This window comes from Manis pentadactyla, chromosome 6, assembly GCF_030020395.1.
Source record: "Manis pentadactyla isolate mManPen7 chromosome 6, mManPen7.hap1, whole genome shotgun sequence".
Taxonomy (NCBI): Eukaryota; Metazoa; Chordata; class Mammalia; order Pholidota; family Manidae; genus Manis; species Manis pentadactyla.
In genome coordinates this window covers 119,349,170-119,373,876 of record NC_080024.1, presented here as the reverse complement: position 1 = coordinate 119,373,876, position 24,707 = coordinate 119,349,170, and the positions used below count along the sequence as shown (strand labels likewise).

At 38.6% G+C, this 24,707-nt stretch overlaps 1 protein-coding gene across 2 annotated transcripts in view; it reads left to right on the top strand.

Moving 5' to 3' along the window:
* The first annotated feature begins 10,758 nt into the window (after window positions 1-10,758).
* Window positions 10,759-24,707, top strand: part of USP14 (ubiquitin specific peptidase 14) — an 84,479-nt gene continuing 70,530 nt past the window's right edge. The window contains exons 1-3 of one of the 2 annotated variants that reach the window (XM_036905812.2): window positions 10,759-10,998; window positions 15,861-16,006; window positions 18,298-18,330. In XM_036905812.2, the coding sequence (XP_036761707.1) occupies window positions 10,983-10,998; window positions 15,861-16,006; window positions 18,298-18,330 (195 nt within the window). In that variant the 5' untranslated portion in view covers window positions 10,759-10,982. Of the gene's footprint in view, window positions 10,999-11,057; window positions 11,420-15,860; window positions 16,007-18,297; window positions 18,331-24,707 lie in introns of those variants that run through there. The other variant, XM_036905813.2, reaches the window with a different exon arrangement.

Sequence of the window (24,707 nt, the reverse complement as noted above, 5' to 3'; positions counted from 1 at the left end):
ATGGGCAGAAGAACTGAACAGACAGTTCTCCAAAAAAGAAATACAGATGGCCAACAGACACATGAAAAGATGCTCCACATCGCTAATTATCAGAGAAATGCAAATTGAAAGTACAATGAGGTATCACCTCACACCAGTAAGGATGGCTGCCATCCAAAAGACAAACAACAATAAATGTTGGCGAGGCTGTGGAGAAAGGGGAACCCTCCTACACTGCTGGTGGGAATGTAAATTAGTTCAACCATTATTGAAAGCAGTATGGAGGTTCATCAAAATGCTCAAAACAGACTTACCATTTGACCCAGGAATTGCACTCCTGGGAATTTACCCTAAGAATGCCGCAATCAAGTTTGAGAAAGACCAATGCACCCCTATGTTTATCGCAGCACTATTTACAATAGCCAAGAATTGGAAGCAACCTAAATGTCCATCAATAGATGATTGGATAAAGAAGAGGTGGTACATATACACAATGGAATACTACTCAGCCATAAGAAAGGGCAAATCCTACTATTTGCAGCAACATGGATGGAGCTGGAGGGTATTATGCTCAGTGAAACAAGCCAAGCGGAGAAACAGAAATACCAAATGATGTCACTCATCTGTGGAGTATAAGAACAAAGGAAAAACTGAAGGAACAAAACAGCAGCAGAATCACAGAACTCAAGAATGGACTAACAGGTACCAAAGGGAAAGGGACTGGGGAGGATGGGTGGGTAGGGAGGGATAAGGGGGGGGAGAAGAAGAGGGGTATTAAGATTATCATGCATGGAGGGGGTGGGAGAAAGGGGAGGGCTGTACAACACAGAGAAGACAAGTAGTGATTCTACAACATTTTGCTATGCTGATGGACAGTGACTGTAAAGGGGTTTATAGGGGAGACCTGGTATAGGGGAGAGCCTAGTAAGCATAATATTCGTCATGTAAGTGTAGATTAATGATACCAAAAAAAAAAAAAACCTAGTTCCTGTGTGGTGACCTCCAATGAGTTCTACACAAGGGTATAAAGGGCATATAAAAGTGTAGGCAAAGGGCCTGTTTGTGTTTATACAGAGGATCAAAGCCTAATTTGGCTACCCCGAAAATCAACTAAGATACGATATTAAAAAGAACTTCCAACATCTGCACTCTCTGGAAGACTCATACCAGAAGATGATCATCAAAAAACCCCAACAAAGATCCACGCACTGCTTCAGCTGTAGATGCACTCATCCCACCAGTTCTTGGACTTGCCATGGGAATGAAGAAGGAGATATCTAAGCTGGCCTGTGCATACAGTAAAACAACAAATTTGACTGGATCTATACTGTTGGAACTCAACCAAGAATTAGGAGAAGTCCAAATTGTAGCGCTCCAAAATCTTACAACTACAGACTATTTACTGTTAAAAGAACATATGGGATGTGAACAGTCCCCAGGAATGGGTTGTTTTAATTTGTCTGATTTCTCTCAGACTGTTCAAGTTCAGTTGGACAATATCCACCATAGCATAGATAAGTTTTCACAAATGCCTAAGGTGCCTAACTGGTTTTCTTGGTTTCACTGGAGATGGATGGTAATTACAGGTATGCTTTGGATATGTAACTATACTCCTATTATGTTAATGTGTGTGCGAAATTTAATTAGTAGTTTAAAACCTATACATGCTTATGTTACTCTACAAGAAGATATGTCAAAGAAATAATCAATCTTCCCATGTTTTCTTCCGCCTGCTACTTCTATAGCTTTTCTTCTTCCCTCCTAATTACAACCCTTAAATAGAATTCAAGCCTCATATCAAATTTACCGAGTATCATAATTCTTCCAAGTGGTAAAGATACCTCAAGACAAATGCTGGGCATAGAAGCCACAGGGCATAAATATGCAAAAAAGTAAAAAGCTAACCTTTTCAAACAATAAGGCTTCTCTCTCACTTACCAACTTTACATTTCCCTGTATGGCCCCGGAAGATGACTGGTTAGCCAGAGATGGGTAAGATTCCTCAAGGGAGGAACAACCTAAGACAGGCACAGTCGCAGGGGGCCATCAGGTGAGAAATTGGGGATCAACAGAGGTGAGGCTTAGAACCTCCCCCCTCATGTTCTCAGAGAAGTCTTCTGCATACATGGATGTTTTATTGCCCTTGTCTAGCTTGGATTAACACATAGTCTACAGGCACACACCTGATCATCTACATTTGCTCTCTTACAACACTAAACTATGTTTTCTACCTTTATCTTGTATCTACCTACCACTTCAGCATTTTATTAAAAATAATAATAATAAAGAGAGAAATGTGTTATCCACATATAAATCAAGTATAAAAATCAAATGAGTATTCATATTTGAACTGACTGTTTATAGTTCATAATGCATGAGCAAAACCGGAAGTTTCTGTTATGGCTGCCCTTGTACTCTTCACCATGTAACTTATTCACTATGTAAGAATTTGTTCACCATGTAAGAACTTGTTCGTTATGCTTCAGAAGATTGGAGACTGACGAAAATTAGGCTTGGGGTGGAGTGATGATTGTGCATTGAGCATTGACTCCCCTATACAGAATTTTATTTTTGTTAACAACCATTTGATCAATAAATATGAGAGATGCCCTCAAAAAATAAATAAATAAATAAATAAAAATAAAAATAAAAAAATAAAAAAACTATAAAAAAAAGATTAAAATAAAGATATTTTCAGCCAAATATAGAATATCAAGGTTCACCATTCTCAGAAACCTACTGTAAAGAATGTAACTTGTACAGTACTTAAGAGATTTCATCACCTATACAGTGAGAGTAGTGATGATATAGTTGAATAGAGATGAAAACGATAATGAATATAGCTAATATTAATAACAGGATGAAAGAATTCACTCATCTGAGCAGACTGTCATTAACATCACATCATTTTTGTTCCCTAGCCTAAGAGTTACCCTAATTTTTGTCCACTTCTTGTTGATGCTATAATCGTCTTAGTTTCTGTTGTTGATATCTTCTCACTATTTAAGAGTGTTGGCACAGCTGGAAGATACTGGAATGTGAAAGGGGAGATAAGCTAGAAGGGAAAGCCAGGAGCTCTGCTTTCCTTATCTTACAGAGTGCGGTCCAGAAACAGTCTAAGTTCTCCTGGGACAAAAAGCAGAGGTTTAATTTCAAACAATAAGGCTTCTCTCTCACCAACTTTACATTTCCCTGTATGGCCCCGGAAGATGACTGGTTAGCCAGAGACGGGTAAGATTCCTCAAGGGAGGAACAACCTAAGACAGGCACAGTCGCAGGGGGGCCATCAGGTGAGAAATTGGGGATCAACAGAGGTGAGGCTTAGAACCTCACCCCCCCGTTCTGAGAGAAATCTTCTGCATACGTGGATGTTTTATTGCCCTTGTCTAGCTTGGATTAATACATAGTCTACAGGCACACACCTGATCATCTACATTTGCTCTCTTACAACACTAAACTATGTTTTCTACCTTTATCTTGTATCTACCTACCACTTCAGCATTTTATTAAAAATAATAATAATAAAGAGAGAAATGTGTTATCCACATATAAATCAAGTATAAAAATCAAATGAGTATTCATATTTGAACTGACTGTTTATAGTTCATAATGCATGAGCAAAACAAAAGGTTTCTGTGATGGCTGCCCTTGTACTGTTCACCATGTAAGAACTTATTCACTATGTAAGAATTTGTTCTCCATGTAAGAACTTGTTTGTTATGCCTCAGAAGATTGGAGACTGATGAAAATTAGGCTTGGGGTGGATTAATGATTGTACATTGAGCATTGACTCCCCTATACAGAATTTTATTGTTGTTAACCATTTGATCAATAAATATGAGAGATGCCCTCACACACACACACACACACAAAGTATACACTTCCAATGGTAAAATAATAAGTAACCGGGATGTAATGAATATAGTCAAGATATTGTAACAGCTTGGTATGGTGATAGCTGGTACCTAGAATTGTCATGTATATAAATTTTGAATCACTATGTTGTACACCTGAAACTAATGTAATATAATACCGTGTGTCAACTACCCTTCAATAAAAAAATAATTATCTACAAAAAAAAAAAAGCAGAGGTTTAAGTATGTTAGAAAATTTAACCAATAAAGAAAAAATCAAGCCAATAAAAGAACTAAAACTTGTAATTATAAAAACCAGGAAATGGAAGAAGGGGAGGTAGATATCTCAAAAGAAGCTACATCCTCATATTTTACAACGGGGATTCAATCAATATTGCTTAAACTTGATAAATTAACAAATAAAGTTATAAGCCTATTATTTAGAATTATGGAGCCCTAGAAATCACAAAAGGTTAAAGTCTGTTGTCTGTGAGAAGTGGGATTGGAGGTGAGATGGGGAGAGATAGTTCTATATTTCTTTAAATAGTTTCCTGTTCCTGTTTGAATTTTAAACCTTGTACATGTACTATTTTACTACTTTTAAAACGAGAGAACATTAAAGTAGACTTTCTGCCTTGACTCACAGGGATCCCTAGGTAAAAATTCTTGACTTAAAATTTTTGCTTTGGAAAGAGGAAAAGTGTCATGTGGAAAGTGGAGCACATGAAAATTTCCATATTACTTTTCTTGGTTGTGGTGACTGGTGACTTTAAAAGATAGAAACTGAGATTAAACTTTTTATCCTGGCACTCAGGCCTTCTATATTGCCCACCCTACATTATCTATTACAGCAGCTCTGCACATAGGTCTTCTGCTCAGTGCTAGCTAGTCTCCTTCCTATCCTCCACATGCAGTTATTACTCATTTTAATACTTTTTCTACATTTTCTGACAAGACTGTGAGCTCTTGCAATGCAGGGTCCATGAGCAGACAATCAATAAATAATTGTTGAATTAATGAGTCGATTGCTTTGAGGTTTTGCTTTTTCTGTCTCTAGAACCCTCCTGAGCTCTCAATTTCTTTCTTCTCTGAATTCCTATCACCAACACCAATAATTTATTATTCAGCAAACAAATAGGATGCCTACTGCATTCTGGATCTATGCCAGGTCTAGAGGATGCAAAGATGAACAAGACAGATGTAGCTGCTGTCCATATACATGACAGGTGTGGATAAAGTACAGGTTCCTTTGGTCAGCATTCTTACCTGAACCTAAACTACTTGATGATGCAATTGGCCTGCTGCTAGGCTACTGCTTCCACACCCACAGGCAATAAGCTATTATTGACTGAGTCACTATATGAAGAGCTCTGCCCCATGCTCTGGGTGACAGCAGAGGCAAAGGAGGGTTACAGACCTGCAGACTGTTGGATGCAGATGTAATTCTAGTGCTTGCATCTAGAACTGGGAGAACAAGCTGAGTAATAAACCCGTTCACCCTCAGAACGTTCTATTGTCATTCCTTGGTCTCACTGAATCCATAGTGAACTTGCCTGGGGCTGAAACCCAATGGCAAGACAATAGGTAATATAAGATAGTGATCTAATTGAAATTATTAAAGAGTGCTTCAGGGTATGATATTCTGAATTCTCTAATTGAAATACCATACATTTCTGAAGAAGGTACAAAGAAGTATTCATAGTCTAGGTGGAAAGATAAAATGTTTCTGCTATAAACAAATGTAAAAAAGACTGAATATTAAATGTTAAATGAATGGTGCAAAAAAAACATTGCTTAAAGAGGCAGAGAAAACTGCAGTGTGTAAGGTTTAGAAATGTGTCATGGAAGTGAGATGTAAGTGGAGAGGAAATAGAACTTGATTCCAAGGTAGAGGTGGGGACAGAAAATGGAAAGCAGAAATGTGCAGTATATTCAAACTTCATTGAGTTTTGTCATTTGTTTTAGGAAAACATAATAATTTAAGATTACTTACAAAAATATCCAGCATTTGCATGGTAGAGGCTGCTGGTTTTCCAACAGAATCCACAATTTCCTTCATGCATAATGACAGAGCTTAAGCAGTTAGAGACTACATTTCCCAAATTTCCACGCAGCTAGGCCATGTAACTATTTTTTCTAATGAAATGTGAATGGAATTGATTTATGCACATTCCTCCCATTCCTGTTGCTTGAAAGGAAATTGCTGCCCTGTACTTTTTCCCCTTCTATTTCTTCCTGTTGTGCCTGCAACCCATCTTGAACGAAGCAGAAAAAAAAAAAAGTCCTTTGTAGCCTTGCTGCTCAACAGGATGATTTCCTGACAGCTTGTTAAGATCTTAGACTTGATCCAAGACCTACTGAAGCAGGATCTGCATTTTTAACAAATCCCAGGTGATTCACATTCACATTAAACTTTGAGGGGGACTGCTTTAGGGGACAGCAGAGGAAATTTATGGATGGAATGTTGTCTTTGAACAACCTCATGAAGCAGAGACATTGCTCTTCTCCCACCCCCGTAACTTGCTATCTTCTTTATGCAATAGAATTTTGAGACCTCTTGGTTATAGCAGCATAGTATGCATCCTGATATAATCCTCATCTGTGGACTCAAAACCAGGTTATACATTCATTTAGGAAAAACTTATTGATCACATTTTATATATATATGGAAAAGGACCCAGCCCTGTTAAATATTTCATAATGATCAGGAGCCCGTATTGCCTGTTGTATTTTGAAACGTTTTGTGTAACCAGTCAGATTGTGCTGTATACTTACCAGTTGTATTTCATCTTTGATTCATCCCTGCTCATTTGATGTTTGAGGATATAGAGGTTTTCACTTGTTTCTATCTGATCATTTGGCTGAGGCAGTGTATCAGCAACCGAGAGCACAGGCTCTGGACTTAACACTTGTTGGTGATACTCTTGGCTTCCATATTAGCAGCTGTGTGATTTCTTAAAAAACCCTTCCCTACCTCTTCTTGGGAGAGCCAGCCTGAGGATTCTTTCCTTTGAGCTCCCTTGTGCTTGAGCACAAGTTCCAATAAAGCTCTGCGCTAATTTCAGTATAGTCTGATGCTAATTCTTCCAGCATGCAGAACTCAGAGACCCTATGTTGGTAATGTATTTTCCAGTATCTCTCTATCTACATATAATCTAAATTATAAGGCTATTTTTTTTCCCTCCAAGAGTTTCTGATTTAGTAGAGGGAAAAGACTTAGGAATATTAAAATTATGCCTGCTTAAGGAAGTGTATGGATAATTGCTGTTGTTCTTGTTGGTTTTTTTTGGAAGCCAGTGGAAGAGAGAATAATACTCCCCCAAAGATGGCCATGTCCTAATCTCCTGAACATGTAAATATGTTAGTTTATATGCTAAAAGGAACTAGGCAGATACAATTAAGGATTTTAAGATGAGGAGAGGATCCTGGATTACCCAGGTGGGCCCAATGCAATCACAAGCGTCTTTATAAAGAGGGAGGCAGCGGGTCAGTCAGAGAGGGGGCTGTTGAGATGGAAACAGGCTGGAGTGGGGCTGTAAGATGAGGAATGTGGGCAGCCTCTGGAACCTGGAAGAGGTAAGGAATGGATTCTCCTCTAGAGTCTCCAGAAAGTGTAGTCTTGCCAACACCTTAAGATAATTTTTAACTACACTTACCATGGTGAGCATTTAATAATCTGTATAATTGATGAATCTCTAAGTTGTTCATCTGAAACCAATACTATATTGTATATAAACTATATTTCAGTAAGAATGATTATTAAAAAATTAAGGCCATTTTTGGACTTCGGTCTGCCAGAACTGTAAGACAATAAATTCGTGTTGTTTTAAGCCCCTGAATTTGTGGTAATTTGTTACAACAGCAATAGAAAACAAACAGTAACTCTTCTAATTTGGGCAGTGCTTGCTCCACACCCCAGTGTTTTTGAGCGGGAGTCACAGCCAGACAGTCCTTTCCTCATTAGTGGCCAATTATATATTTTTGCTCAGGACACAGAATCTTGAGAGAGGAGGTAGACATGGAATTACAAATCACAGGGTGGTGGCCGGAGTGGCCAGACTACATCTGTGACATGACCTTGCCCATGTCCTGCTGCCCCATCCCTTGGTTCCTATCCTTTATCTGTGCCTGGTGTCTTGCCAATGGGTTTCAGCACCGGACAAGTTCACTATGGATTCAATGTGTGACCAAATTAGTGACAGTAGGAAGTTCTTGGGGTCAAAGGGTTACCCAACTTTATTCCCCCGGTGGCAGGTCAGTCACTAAAATCCCGTCCACTCAGAGCAAGTCTGCCTGCAGCAAGCCGGTCTCTGCCTCTGGACCTCTCTGCGCCTGCAGCCATTTCTGTCCTCAGCGCTGCCACCACTCCAGTCTCTGCTCTCCTGGAGCCTTGCAGCCCTGCCACAGCGTCACCCAGAGCACTGGGTGGAGTTCTTTATACATATTGCCCACACAGGTGTAGTGAGCTAGCCGACCAGGGCCAGGTGAGAATCCTGACCACAGGCACCTTCACTTTATCCACACTGGTTTACTGCTTTTCCTAGTGATTTTGTTAGCTTATCCTATATTCTACCTATCAATTCCTTCTCCAGTTTCTATTGTTTACAGCAGGGGTGCTAATTTAGAGAGCCATGTACTTAATATGTGCAGATTTCAATATTCCTAGTGTGCATATTTCAATATTCCTAGTGGAGTCTCAGTCTTATGAGGGCAGGACCTTTGTTTGATTCATCTTTGCATCCATAGCTTCTATACTGAGCGTCTTGCACTGACTGTGTACGTGTTGTATAAGGAACACAGAGTGAAGTGCAGTACTACCTGATGGAAAGGGTTAATTGGAGGAGGAGGCTTTAAGTGAATATGAGAGTTAGCATGAAATGGAGACTTTAAAGTTGGATAGGATTTCTGTTGATCAGATGAGGAGGGGGCATTTTATGCAATAAACTAAAGGTAGTTTACCAACTAAAAAGCTTTCTGATATTTGGCTACATTTTACAGACCTTATTTACTTGTAAACATGCAGGTTAAGATATTACTAATATATTAATTATTTAAAGAAGTCAACATTAAGGAGAAGATTCTATCCATGAGACATCCGTAGACCAAGGCTTAGCAAAGCATAGTATGTGGGGCAAGATTATCTAAACTCTTGCTGACATCAGGGAGGACCAGCTATGCAAATTTCCTTCTATGCTTCCTTTCACTTGCACCATTCCACAATTCCACTTTCCCCTTTCATCCTAAATTTAGATCCCCAGATCCCCCAAGGAGGTTAGGAGTTAGTTGCACCAAAGTGGTGGGGGTAGGGGGGTGCCAGGGTGGAAGGGTCTCTGTGTGTGTGCCGTAAACAAACTTGGTCTAGAAGACTCACTGGTCATGTAGAGAATGAGTAAACTTAACATAGGTTGCTCTCACACCTAGTTCTCTCAGCATCCTGAGGGCCACCAGACAGCCCCAATTCGTGTTTATAATTTGGTGGGGGAATATGATGGAGTACGATGAAAGTTACTGGAAGGAAAATACAGGCTGCAATGAGAGCACAGAGGATGATTCGCACTGGCATCCTTCCATCTTTAGGTCTCCCTCCTGTTAACAGAGAAGCAATGACTTTCCCACAGAGGACCTATCCAATATATTACAAAATTTATTCAATGTAAATATATTAGTGAACATTTGGAAAATAGAAACAGAGTTAGCCGTAGTCTGCTACACTAACCACACCCTATAAGACCCTCTCAAGTTTTTATTGTGTAATCTGTAATAGCTATCATTTATTGCATACTACATGCAGTGCACCGTGCTAAGCATCTTCTCTACACAATTTTATTGACTCCACCACAATCCTATAACATAGATGTTATTCTCTTGATTTTATAGATAAGGAAACAGGCTCAGAGAGATCACATCTACTCATGAACAACTGGATTCAAAACAAGTCTGAATCTAACACCATTTATTTTAATACAATAATGCTCAATAAATTGGATGTACTCTTTCCACTTAATATTCATTACTTTAAAAAATGTTCTACAGCATCTTTGTGTCCTTTCGGTCACATTTTGGGCCATATTCTTACCTTAGGTCTTGGAGTTGTTAAGTGGTAAAGAAGTAATACATCAATTAAATCGCCCTTCAAGTGGGTTGTTTTTAAATATGGGCAGTTCGTCTTGAAATATGGAGAATCTCAACACATCTTTTAAAGCATTTGGGTTCATTATAAAACCTCTTTATTAGGCAAGAAAGTACCTCAATTTTAACTTGCATTTCTTCAAATTCCTGTTCATTTACGGGTTCTATTTCCTCTAATTCATCTAGAATGCTTGAGTTTATCTCTGGCCATGAGAACTTAGTTTGAAGAGTCCTCAGAAACCTTCCAGTCTAATTCCCTCATTTTCCAGACTGGGGAGTGGGAGCCTACAGGTACCTTCCACCGGAGTGTCGGAGGCGGGACTCCGAGGGCAGTTTTCTACCTTGGTAGATCCATCCGAGGGTCCGAACCAGTTGTTTGAAACAGAAATATTACATTACATTCAAGGCAGACCTATCTCCACAGTATTCAAAGCGCTGACATTTATTTATGTCCCAAAATCCTAAAGGGAAGGGCTAGATATTTTCATTAATAAGTAGACCGAGTTGAGCGGCGGAGCAAAGCCTCTCTCGGCTCTTTTACTGGCTATGTTAAGAAGAGGAACAAATCCCCGGCTCGTACCGACCCACTACTTCGGAAAAGGGGAAAGACTTTAAAAAACAGCCGCAGAGATACCGGCTTCCCAAAGCGTCCGTGGCCAGACGGGGCGGTGGCGTGTAGTGCGCAGGCGCGCACCTGTACGGCGCAGGGGCCCCGCGCGCCCCTCGCCGCCCCGCGCGCCCCACTCCCGGCTCCGCTCCCACCTCCCTCGTCTCTCCACCCCCAGGCCCCGCCTCGCCGCGCTGCGCCTGGCCTCCTCTCCAGTCCCGTGGCTCCGCGGGCGAACTGCGTGTTGCTGCGTCATCGCCAGTGGCCGGTTTGAATGAGCCTCTCGTCGCCCCCGAGGTGCTGCCACCGCCGCGCCTCTGCCTTGGTCGCAGCCGGTTCTCCGCGTCCCTCGCCCTCCGACGCCCTTGCCAGGCCCAGCCTTCTTGCTCCGCCGTCTGCCCTCGCGCGCCGCCATGCCGCTGTATTCGGGTGAGCTGCCTCCGCCTGCGCCCTGCTGCCCTGTCTGGCGCTAGGCCGCGGAGCAGGCCTGGCCTGAGGGGCCGCCGACCCGGGCCGGGGTGCGGGCGGGGACGCGTGGGCGGGTGCCTGCGGTGCGGCACTAATCCTGGACCCCGGCTCTCTCCCTGCTGGCTCCCAGCCCCGCGCCTGTGGGAGCGGGTCGGCCCTGGACCGCGGGTGGATGGGGTGGGAGCGGGAGTGGAGGTGGGAAGCAGCGAGCCTGCCTGTCCTAGTGGTGACTCTGCAGAATACTTTCTGTCGCTGCCCTCGTGTGCCAGGAGAGGTGAGGGTGTGTCCCGAGGCACCGGGGACCCCGGCTGGAGAAGTCGTGGGATGTCCTTGGCTTATCAGTGGTAGCTGTGGAACGGAGCGGAAGGAGGGGAAGCCTGTGGTAAGAAGGGTTGGAGGGGCCGGGGATGTATGGTTAGCCTTCATCGGTCTTGGAGTTTCCCTTCGCTTACCCCTTGCTGCATTTGGCACCACCGCCCCTTTGTACCAATTTCAGTTCTAGCCCAAGGCAGATGGCGAACGTATCTATTTGCTTCGTTTTCATTTCATCAAACAACGTTTTGGGCTTCTATGTCCGAAGCATAGTGTTGGCTTTAAGACGTAGATAAATACAAATACTTGCGGGCGTCCTTTTCTTTTGATTGGCGGTTGACAGGGTTTTTTTTGTATGGTGGCAGCCCGGGATATTGGGCGGTGATCTTGCTGTTTCTTAGTCTTGCTCAAAATGGCACCTAAAATGTATGTGGTGGCTCCCGTTGGCTGTAGGTATGTGATTCTTTGGCCACTCCTGATTATCCCTCATAATTCCTTTATTGAAGATTCAGTATTTCAAAGAATGAGATGAAACAAGAGTAGTATTTAATTTCGAGGTGGATTCTTGATATTCTAGAATCTTGAATCCAGTGCTTTAATAATGACTGCTCAACTTCTTTCTAAAGGCACAGCAATTAACAGAATTGTACTTGAATATTCTATTTATGCAATATATAATTGAGGGGGTGTTAATTAAGTAATGGCGATAAACATCAGTATTACGCTAATACTTAAATATACTGGTAGACTTCATAAAACAGAATGAACCTCTGTCTTTGTTTCCATCAAAAATTGCCTGTACTCACAAAACCTATCTTAAAAAATTGAGCTCCATATTGAATACTTCATCAGATCTTTTCCTCGTCTCCAAAATGAGGGAGTTGGAGTGGATTTGACATCTCCATATTGAGAATCTATTTTCAGGTTCTGCAAAAACCCTATACTAACAGGAGAACATTTTAAGTACCATTTTATGTTTTAGAAAATTAAATATCCAGAGTCTTGCATGTGAAATGAATGCCATGGATGAATGCCACAAAAAATAATGAACACTTTTGTGCCTGGTATAAAGCTAGCGTTTTTTATACATGTTGCTTTGTTTTAATATTTGACATAATCCTGTGATACTGATATAATTCTCCTTTATGGGTAAGCAAAAAGTGTAGGTAACTTGCCCATGGTAACACAGCTAAATACATTTCAGACAGGTGTTCCTTTCATTATTTCCAACACTGTTGTGGTTTAGATCTCATCTTTTGCTTGTACTGTTGTCATGTTTCTAGCCTCTCTCATTGATTGTAGTTATGCCCCCTTCAAGCCCATTTTCCCTGATGCTCTTGAGCTGACTAATGTCCAGCCAAGACTGAAGTGGCCTTATAAAACGCTGTCAGGGATTGCACATATTCCTACTATAAAAAGCACAAAGCCTGTACGTTTAAGCGTAATATATATTACCTTCCTTGACTTGACCCTCAACCAGCTTCCAGTTTCAGCTGCTTCCCCTTGCTCTGTGAATTACTTAGGTCTCAGAACACACCGTGCTTGCTTTATGCTTTTGAATGTTTTTTGTCTTGTTCAGGAATGCTTTTATTCTCTGGCTAACACCTAATTTTTTCTTGAGACTCAACTTGAAGGTATCACTTCCTCCAGTAAATTCTCCTCACTCCTGAAACATCCCTTTGTGCTCCTGTAGCATTATCAATATTTATATTTTATTGTTAATTATTTTAACCTTTTTTTCCCCCATCTCTCCCTTACTAGATTGTAAGTTCATAGAGAGTCTTCCTGATGCTCGTTGCTGGGCTTTTCATTGAATGAATGCTAAACACATTAATTAAACTGGTGACAGAATTGGGATTTGGAATCAGGGTCAGTTTTTCATATTTTAGTTGTTGGAAATTAGACAACTATTAGTTTTGAGATTCTCATTTTGAGTAGAAAATAAAGATTTCAGTGCAAAGATATTGTGTATATCCTTGAGTTTACTTCTTTTTATTTATGTATTTATTTTTAATTTTTATTTTGGTATCATTAATTTACACTTACATGAGGAACATTATGTTTACTAGACTCCCCCCATCACCAAGTTCCCCCCACATACCCCATTGCAGTCATTGTCCATCAGCGTAGTAAGATGTTGGAGAATCACTACTTGTCTTCTGTGTTGTACAGCCCTCCCTGTGCCCTCCCTCCCCACATTATACATGCTAATCATAATGCACCCTTTCTTTTCCCCCGCCCCTTATCCCTCCCTTCCCATCCATCCTCCCCAGTCCCTTTCCCTTTGGTAACTAACTGTTAGTCCATTCTTGGTTTCTGTGATTCAGCTGCTGTTTTGTTCCTTCAGTTTTTCTTTGTTGTTATGCTCCACAGATGAGTGAAATCAATTTGATACTTGTCTTTCTCCACCTGGCTTATTTCACTGAGCATAATACCCTTTAGCTCCATCCATGTTGTTGCAAATGGTAGGATTTGTTTTCTTCTTATGGCTGAATAATATTCCATTGTGTATATGTACCATGCCTTCTTTATCCATTCATCTACTGATGGACACTTAGGTTGCTTCCATTTCTTGGCTATTGTGAATAGTGCTGCAATGAACATAGGGGTGCATATGTCTTTTTCAAATCGGGCTGCTACATTCTTAGGGTAAATTCCTAGGAGTGGAATTCCTGGGTCAAATGGTATTTCTATTTTGAGTTTTTAGAGGAACCTTCATACTGCTTTCCACAATGGTTGAACTAATTTACATTCCCACCAGCAGTGTAGGAGGATTCCCCTTTCTCCACAACTTCGCCTACATTTGTTGTTGTTTGTCTTTTGGATGGTGGCGATCCTTACTGGTGTGAGGTGGTATCTCCTTGTGGTTTTAATTTGCATTTCTCTGATGACTAGTGATGTGGAGCATCTTTTCATTTGTCTGTTGGCCATTTGAATTTCTTTGGAGAAGTGTCTGTTCAGCTCCTCTGCCCATTTTTTAATTGGATTATTTGCTTTTTGTTTGTTGAGGTATGTGAGCTCTTTATATATTTTGGATGTCAACCCTTTATTGGATCTGTCATTTATGAATATATTCTCCCATACTGTAGGATGCTTTTTTGTTCCATTGTTGGTGAGTTTACTTATTTTTATATATTTTAAAAGTTGGCTACTTTATGAGGCTGATTGAAGTTTTTTTTACTGTGGTAAAATATATGTAACATGAAATGTACTATTAAACGTTTTTAGTTGTGCAGTTTTGGCATTAAGTGCATCCACATTGTTGTGTGGCCATTGTCACCATCCACCTCCAGAACATTTTCATATTTCTAAACTGAAACTCTGCATTAAACAATAACTCCCCATTTCTGCTCTCCTCCCCAGTCTCCTGGTAACTACCATTCTACTTTCTGTCTCTGTGAATTTAACTTCTCTATGTACCTCACATAAAAGGAATCTGACAATATTTATCCTTTTGTATCTGGCTTATTTTGCTTATCATAATGCTTCCTCAGTTCATCCATGTTGTAGTATGTGTAAGAATTTCATTATTTTTTAAGGCTGAATAATATCCATGTGTATATACCACATTTTGTTTATCCATTCATCTGTTGGACATTTGGGTTGCTCCCACCTTTAGGCTTCTGTGAATACTGCTGCTGTGAACACGGGTGTGCAAATACCAGTTTGAGTCCCTGCTTTCTATATTTTGGGGCAGAAGTGGAATTGCTGGATCATACTGTAATTCTGTGTTTAATGTTTTGAGGAGCTGTCATATCCTTTTTCCACAATGGCTACACCATTTTATAGTCCCAACCATGATGCACAAGGGTTCCAAATTCTTCATGTTCTCACTAACACTTATTTCCTTTTTTTGTCATTGTTATAATAGCCATTTGAATGGCAGTAACGTAGGATTTCTGTATATTTTTTAACGATTTAGTTCTATCTTTGGATTCTTAATATTTGACTACGCTTGCTCAGGAACCATATCTTTCACTTTTTCTGTACCCTTCTTTTTATAATCCAGAATCTCTATTCCTTAACCTGTTTTAAATATTCCTTATTCTCCCAAGATTTTTTTTGTTCTCTCAAAATATCTTTCTAACCTTTCCCCTCTCTATTCCAGTGGTATGTACTGGTTTTAATTATTATTTAATTAAACACATTTTAAAGTCTGTGAATTTATTTTGGGAGATATTTCAGTGTGATCATATTTTGCAATGAGTAGAATTTAGAAGACTTGGAATATTTACTGACTAGTTTTGTGACATTAGTAATTATCAGTCATTTTCTCTTAAGTCTTAGTTTCCTTATTTAGCAAATGAGAAGTTGGATTAGATCCAGTTAAATTTTTTTCAGGACCTACTGCATTCAAGTCACTCCTGCTTTGGTAGGCATTAATTATGAGCGTAAAGAGATGAATGACATACTTTGGCTTTCAAGAACTAGCCTGATGGGTCCCCTAAGAATCTTCTAAATCTGAAGTCTTGTTATTTTGTAAATGAAAATATTTATGGCTTTGTTTGCAGTTACTGTGAAATGGGGAAAGGAGAAATTTGAAGGTGTAGAATTGAATACGGATGAACCTCCAATGGTATTCAAGGCTCAGCTTTTTGCACTGACTGGAGTCCAGCCAGCCAGACAGAAAGTTATGGTGAAAGGAGGAACATTAAAGGTAAAATTTAGCCCAAATTTTATTATATATTATAATTATGTAATTGGTGAAATTAACCCGAGAAAATGAAGCAGTTGAAGTATTTTTTTATTTGGTGAGAGTATGTAGTCTATGGGACTAAATTGTTTAATCAAAATTGTTTTAGTGTAAGGGAAGAACATTGTAGCTGTTTCAAAAAACTATATTATAAAAGCATCATTAAGATTTTTATTTTAAAATGCATTGTATCAATGAATATCTCCTGGGGTCAGGGTAGTGGGGCACTTTACAGTTATCTCTATTGTTCAAATTTTTTTCCCAATGAGGGTATGTTAGAAGTATTATTTTGTTTAGATTAATATGAAATATTTGAATTTCCATAGTAATCTTCTCTTAGAGAGGTGGAAACTTTTAATCTCTGTTAAAAATAAGGAACAGTATGGTAGATATGTTTTAAAAAAAACACTACAAAATGTAGTTTTGTACATGCATTTGAATGTTGAACTTCAGAGTATTTCAAAAGCAATACCAAAGCTCCAGTTTGGGAATAATGTTAATTTTTTCCTTTGGTCTTTTGTGCATCCTGCTCATTAAAAAAGAGTCCCCTTTTTTTAGGTGTTAGTAACTGATTGCCATTATCTGGGGATGGGAGAAAAAATATTTTTGCTTAAAAAGAGAGGGAACTTAATTTTTCCTTTATTTAGTTTGCTTGGATTGACTACAGTTAAGAGTCCAAGTTTACCAGCATCATTGATGAAGGGCCACAAAAGAGATAACACAGGTATTTTCTTTTAATGGCAATAAAACAGATGTTGGTGAAGAAGCATTGCTTCCCCTCCAAGTTGCAGTTGAGCTTTTGCTCATTAGTGAGCTTGATAACCTAATTTGTGCTGAACCATGTACTCGTGGTGTGCTGTGGAAAACTATTAAAAAAATGCAAACTAAATGAAACTAATAGCGACAGATACAGATGATTGAATAGTCTGTGTCAGGCTTTTCTTTTTCTTTTAATTCTCAACTATGTATTTTAAAAATGAGGAAAGTGAATGTATGTAAATGAAACAGCATCAGAGAGATTTAAGTAATGTATAGTAAGGAATAAAATAACATGTGATTTACAAGTCAGGCAGATCTGGATTCATATCCCAGCTTTGTGTGACATTGGAAAAGTAAGTGATCTGCGGGAGCATATTTAGTTATTCCTCATGGTCAGCAGTAATAGCCCTTAAACTTTAGGAAATTATGGTTCCACTTTGAAGAAGGGTGTCCAAAGAGATAGTAGCACCACAAAAGGAAGCGTTGTGAATGCCTGGCACTTTATGTAAAAAGAAAGAATAGCGTGAAGCCCACTTTAGCCTATGAAGGGAAGAGCTTAACTTCAGTAGCCAAAAATATGGACCAGCATGGCGTTTAAAAGAAAAAGATCTTGATTTAATTGACCATACTGAAGTGAAAGTATTTAATTGCTTCATAGATGTGAAATTTAGGATTTGAAACTCAACATTTGTGGACATGGCAAATACAGTTGACCCTTGAGCAGCAGAGGTTTGAACTGTATAGGTCCACTTATGCATGCAGATTTTTTCAATAAATATATTGGAAAATTTTTTGGAGATTTGTGACAATTTGAAAAAATTCTTTTCTCTAGCTTACTTTACTGTAAGAATACATTATATTATAACACATGAAATATGTGCTAATTGATTGTTCTTGGTAAGGATTCCAGTCAACAGTAGGGTATTAGTAGTTAAATTTTTAGGGGAGTCAAAAGTTATATGCAGCTTTTTGACTGGGGTTGGTGCTGTAAGCCCTGTGTTGTTCAAGGGTCAACTGTATTATTAAGGGTTAATTTGTCTCAGGAAGTCTTGTTAGTTAATAGCACTTTCATTCTCAAGAGTCTCCTGACTTGGATGATAAGTTATATAATCACCCTAATTATGTAGACCTTGTTTCATAAGTTGCTCTTCCTTCTTGCCACATGAGCTAGTTATGAGCTTTGCTGGTTTCAGACATGCAACAAACATACAAAAAATTAGTATGTCATTTGTGATCAGTTGTGTCCTTTAGTACTTGTGGTGCTGCCAAGTTTACTGTCTTTTAGATTGTTCACATAGTTTAAGCAGTTGTTAGATTTACTAGCTTTATGACTGCATGTATTTTCTTTGTTTTTAAAATACTTTTGATTATAGTAATTGGAAGTAAAATCTGCATACAGAAAAAATTCTATTTTCAAGTAGCTTAGAATTAGTTGATTAGATTTTGTTTGGGTCATACATACATGGTAAAATGTTTTTTATTTGTCTTTAAAACAGGATGAGGACTGGGGAAACATCAAAATAAAAAATGTAAGTATTAAGAATATTTATGATACTGTAATTTCTTAATTATTACAACAAAATATGTTCCAAATGCCTTTTAGTCTCTTTCTCATTATATATAGACAAAAAATAAATATAATAATATTTATCTTCAGTTGTTCAAGCACAAATTGTAGATACTTTCCTTTTCCCATCAACTTACGTTGGGAATCTTGAAAATCAGTTGGAGGTCTATTCTTGGACTCTTGTTCCATTGATATATTTGATAAAAATATAGTAGTACCACATGATCTTGATTACCAAGTATTTATAATAAGTCTTAAAATAAGACTTCAAGAATATTTTAGCTATTTTAGCTCCTTTGCATTTCCTTTTAATTTTAGAATTAGTCAGTTTCTAAATGGACTCCTGGAATTTTGTTTGAGATTGCATTGACTCTGTAGTTTAATTTCAGGAGAATGAACATACTAACAATGTTGAGTATTAAAATCCTTAAATGTGGTGTACTTCTGTGTTTATTTAGGTCTTTATATTCTCTTAGAACTTTCTGAGGTTTGTAGTTTTTCATTATAGAGATAGTATACAGTTTCTGTTAGATTCTTGGAACTAAGTATTTCTTGGCTGTTGAAAACAATATTTAAAAAAAATTTCATTTTAGAGTGTTCATGGCTAGATTATAAAAATACTGTTTACTTTCATCCTGTGGCCTTGTTAAATTCACATGCTAGTTCCAGTATTTTTTTGTAGATTCCATTGGGTTTTCTATGTACATAAGCAGGTCATTGCAAATAGAGGCAGTTTTATATCTCCCTTTCCAATTTTTATGACTTCCATTTCTTTTTATTGTCTTACTTCACTGGGACTTCTAATTGTGTTGAGTAGAAAGTGAAGAGTAGACATCTTCGTCTTTTCCTGGTTCGCTAAGACCTTTTAAATAATGAACATCTGTTGAATTTTGTTAAGTGCTTCCTATTAAAATGATCATCTGATTTTTCTCCTTTATTCTGATAATCTGGTTAGTCTCACTGATTTTTTAAAAGTTATTTAAAAATCTTTTCATACTGAGATAGATACAAAAAGCATAAATCTTAATGTACAGCTTGATGCATTTTGACATGTGTACTCCCTCATGTAACCATTGCCCAGTCAAGATGTCAGACATTCTCACTGATTTCTTTTTTTCTCCTTCATCCACCACCCTGTGCCATGGCAGCCATCAGTCCATTCTGTGTTGGAGTCTATTTCAGTTTTATTTGTTCATTTTTGTTTTTTGTAAGTGAAATCAGATGGTATTTGTCTTTTTCTTTATGACTTACTTCACTTAGCATAATACCATTTAGGTCCATCCATGTTGTTGCAAATGGTAAGATTTCATTCTTTTTTTTAATGGCTAAATAATATTCTATTGTATATATATACACCACATCTTTTTTATCCGTTCATCTATAGATGGACACTTAGGTTGCTTCCATAGTTGGCTATTGAAAGTAATGCTGTGATAAACATAGGAGTGCATATATCTTTTCAAATTAGTTATTTTGTTTATTTCAGGTAAATTCCCTGAAGCAGAATTGCTGGGTCACATGGTATTTCTATGTTGAGCTTTTTGAGAACCCACTATACTGCTTTCCATATTGGCCACACCAATTTGCAGTCCCACCAGCAGGGTATGAGGGGTCCCTTTTTTCCGCATCCTTGCCAACACTTGTTATTTCTTGTCTAGTCTCACTGATCTCGTTTTTTTTCCCTTTTTTTTTTTAAATTTTGGTATCATTAATATATACTAGATTAATTGATTACTAGATTCCCCCCATTATCAAGTCCCCACCACATATCCCATTATAGTCACTGTCCATCACTGTAGTAATATGCTATAGAGACTAGTTTTCTGTGTGCTATGCTGCCTTTCCCATGCCTCCCCCCCTACATTATGTGTGCTAATAGTAATGCCCCTTTTCCCCCTTATCCCTCTCTTCCCACCCACCCTCCCCAGTCCCTTTCCCTTTGGTAACTGTTAGTCCATTCTTGGGTTCTGTGAGTCTGCTGCTGTTTTGTTGCTTCAGTTTTTTCTTTGTTCTTATACTCCACAGATGAGTGAAATCATATGATACTTGTCTTTCTCCGCCTGGCTTATTTCACTGAGCATAATACCCTCTAGCTCCATCCATGTTGTTGCAAATGGTAGGATTTGTTTTCTTATGGCAGAATAATATTCCATTGTGTATATGTACCACATCTTTATCCATTCATCTGCTGATGGACAATTAGGTTGCTTCCATTTCTTGGCTATTGTAAATAGTGCTGTGATAAACATAGGAGTGCATATGTCTTTTTCAAACTGGGCTGCTACATTCTTAGGGTAAATTCCTAGGAGTGGAATTCCTGGGTCAAATGGTATTTGTATTTTTACTTTTTTGAGGAGCCTCCATACTGCTTTGATTTGTTTTTTAAACTGTTAAACCTTGCATCCCTGGGATGTGCAGTTCTCAGATTTCTTGGTCTCTGTGACCCCTTCACACCATTAAAAATTACTGTTTTAAACTCTGAAGAGTTTCTCATATATATATGTGTTATATTTACTGATAAATATCATGTTATAATTTTTTTTTTTCAGTATATTCTTTTTTTATTTTTATCATCACAGTGCCAAGTTAGCTGCTTTGATGAGTTCTTTTAATAGGATTTTTTTTTTTTTTTAATAATTATTTTTTATTGAAGGGTAGTTGACGCACAGTATTACATTACATTAGTTTCAAGTGTACAACACAGTGGTAGAACATTTATATACATAATTCTAGGTTGCAGCTATCACCCTACCAAGCTGTTACAATATCTTGACTATATTCCTTATGCTATACATTACATCCCGGTTACTTATTTATTTTACCATTGGAAGTCTGTCCTTTTTTTTTTTTTTTTTTGTGAGGGCATCTCTCATATTTATTGATCAAATGGTTGTTAACGACAATAAAATTCTGTATAGGGAGTCAATGCTCAATGCACAATCATTAATCCACCCCAAGCCTAATTTTCGTCAGTCTCCAATCTTCTGAGGCATAACAAACAAGTTCTTACATGTAGAACAAATTCTTACATAATGAATAAGTTACATAGTGAACAGTACAAGGGCAGGCATCACAGAAACTTTCGGTTTTGCTCATGCATTATGAACTCTAAACAGTCAGTTCAAATATGAATACTGATTTGGTTTTTATACTTGATTTATATGTGGATACCACATTTCTCTCTTTATTATTATGATTTTTAATAAAATGCTGAAGTGGTAGATAGATACAAGATAAAGGTAGAAAACATAGTTTAGTGTTGTAAGAGAGCAAATGTAGATGATCAGGTGTGTGCCTGTAGACTATGTGTTAATCCAAGCTAGACCAGGGCAATAAAACATCCACGTATGCAGAAGATTTCTCTCAGAACAGGGGGGGTGAGGTTCTAAGCCTCACCTGTTGATCCCCAATTTCTCACCTGATGACCCCCCTGCGACTGTGCCTGTCTTAGGTTGTTCCTCCCTTGAGGAATCTTACCCGTCTCTGGCTAACCAGTCATCTTCCGGGGCCATACAGGGAGATGTGAAGTTGGTAAGTGAGAGGGAAGCCTTATTGTTTGAAAAGGTTAGCTTTTTACTTCTTTGCATATTTATGCCCTGTGGCTTCTATGCCCAGCATTTGTCTTGAGGTATCATTACCACTTGGAAGAATTATGATACTCGGAAAATTTGATATGAGGCACGAATTCTATTTAAGGGTTGTAATTAGGAGGGAAGAAGAAAAGCTATAGAAGTAGCAGGCGGAAGAAAACATGGGAAGATTGATTATTTCTTTGACATATCTTCTTGTAGAGTACTTCAGCATGTATAGGTTTTAAGCTACTACTTAAATTGCGCACACACATTAACATAATAGGAGTATAGTTACATAACCAAAGCATATCTGTAATTACCAGCCATCTCCAGTGAAACCAAGAAAACCAGTTAGGCACCTTAGGCATTTGTGAAAACTTATCTATGATATGGTGGATATTGTCCAACTGAACTTGAACAGTCTGAGACAAATCAGATAAATTAAAACAACCCATTCCTGGGGACTGTTCACATGCCATATGTTCTTTTAACAGCAAATAGTCTGTAGTTGTAAGACTTTGGAACGCTACAATTTGGACTTCTCCAAATTCTTGGTTGAGTTCCAACAGTATAGATCCAGTCAAATTTGTTGTTTTACTGTATGCACAGGTCAGCTTAGATATCTCCTTCCTCATTCCCATGGCAAGTCCAGGAACTGGTGGGATGAGTGCATCTACAGCTGTAGCAGTGCGTGGATATTTGTTGGGGTTTTTTGATGATCATCTTCTGGCATGAGTCTTCCAGAGAGTGCAGATGTTGGAAGTTCTTTTTCATATCGTATCTTAGTTCATTTTCGGGGTAGCCCAATTAGGCTTTGATCCTCTGTATAAACACAAACAGACCCTTTGCCTACACTTTTATATGCCCTTTATACCCTTGTGTAGAACTCGTTGGAGGTTACCACACAGGAACTGCCCTTTTTTTTTTTTTTTTTTTTTTTGCTATCACTAATCTACACTTACATGACGAATATTATGTTTACTAGGCTCTCCCCTATACCAGGTCTCCCCTATAAACCCCTTTACAGTCACTGTCCATCAGCATAGCAAAATGTTGTAGAATCACTACTTGGCTTCTCTGTGTTGTACAGCCCTCCCTTTTCTCCTACCCCCCCATGCATGTTAATCTTAATACCCCCCTATTTCTCCCCCCCTTATCCCTCCCTACCCACCCATCCTCCCCAGTCCCTTTCCCTTTGGTACCTGTTAGTCCATTCTTGAGTTCTGTGATTCTGGTGCTGTTTTGTTCCTTCAGTTTTTCCTTTGTTCTTATATTCCACAGATAAGTGAAATCATTTGGTACTTCTCTTTGTCCGCTTGGCTTGTTTCACTGAGCATAATACCCTCCAGCTCCATCCATGTTGCTGCAAATGATTGGATTTGCCCTTTTCTTATGGCTGAGTAGTATTCCATTGTGTATATGTACCACATCTTCTTTATCCATTCATCTATCGATGGACATTTAGGTTGCTTCCAATTCTTGGCTATTGTAAATAGTGCTGCAATAAACATAGGGGTGCATCTGTCTTTCTCAAACTTGATTGCTGCATTCTTAGGGTAAATTCCTAGGAGTGGAATTCCTGGGTCAAATGGTAAGTCTGTTTTGAGCATTTTGATGTACCTCCATACTGCTTTCTACAATGGTTGAACTAACTTACATTCCCACCAGCAGTGTAGGAGGGTTCCCCTTTCTCCACAGCCTCGCCAACATTTGTTGTTGTTTGTCTTTTGGATGGCAGCCATCCTTACTGGTGTGAGGTGATACCTCATTGTAGTTTTAATTTGCATTTCTCTGATAATTAGCGATGTGGAGCATCTTTTCATGTGTCTGTTGGCCATCTCTATTTCTTTTTTGGAGAACTGTCTGTTCAGTTCCTCTGCCCATTTTTTAATTGGGTTATTTGTTTTTTGTTTGTTGAGGCGTGTGAGCTCCTTATATATTCTGGACGTCAAGCCTTTATCGGATGTGTCATTTTCAAATATATTCTCCCATACTGTAGGGATCCTTCTTGTTCTATTGATGGTGTCTTTTGCTGTACAGAAGCTTTTCAGCTTAATAAAGTCCCACTTACTCATTTTTGCTGTTGTTTTCCTTGCCCGGGGAGATATGTTCAAGAAGAGGTCACTCATGTTTATGTCTAAGAGGTTTTCGCCTATGTTTTCTTCCAAGAGTTTAATGGTTTCATGGCTTACATTCAGGTCTTTGATCCATTTTGAGTTTACTTTTGTATATGGGGTTAGACAATGGTCCAGTTTCATTCTCCTACATGTAGCTGTCCAGTTTTGCCAGCACCACCTGTTGAAGAGACTGTCATTTCATCATTGTATGTCCATGGCTCCTTTATCAAATATTAATTGACCATATATGTCTGGGTTAATGTCTGGATTCTCTAGTCTGTTCCATTGGTCTGTGGCTCTGCTCTTGTGCCAGTACCAAATTGTCTTGATTACTATGGCTTTATAGTAGAGCTTGAAGTTGGGGAGTGAGATCCCCCCTACTTTATTCTTCTTTCTCAGGATCGCTTTGGCTATTCGGGGTCTTTGGTGTTTCCATATGAATTTTTGAATTATTTGTTCCAGTTCATTGAAGAATGTTGCTGGTAGTTTCATAGGGATTACATCAAATCTGTATATTGCTTTGGGCAGGATGGCCATTTTGACGATATTAATTCTTCCTAGCCACGAGCATGGGATGAGTTTCCATCTGTTAGTGTCCCCTTTAATTTCTCTTAAGAGTGACTTGTAGTTTTCAGAGTATAAGTCTTTCA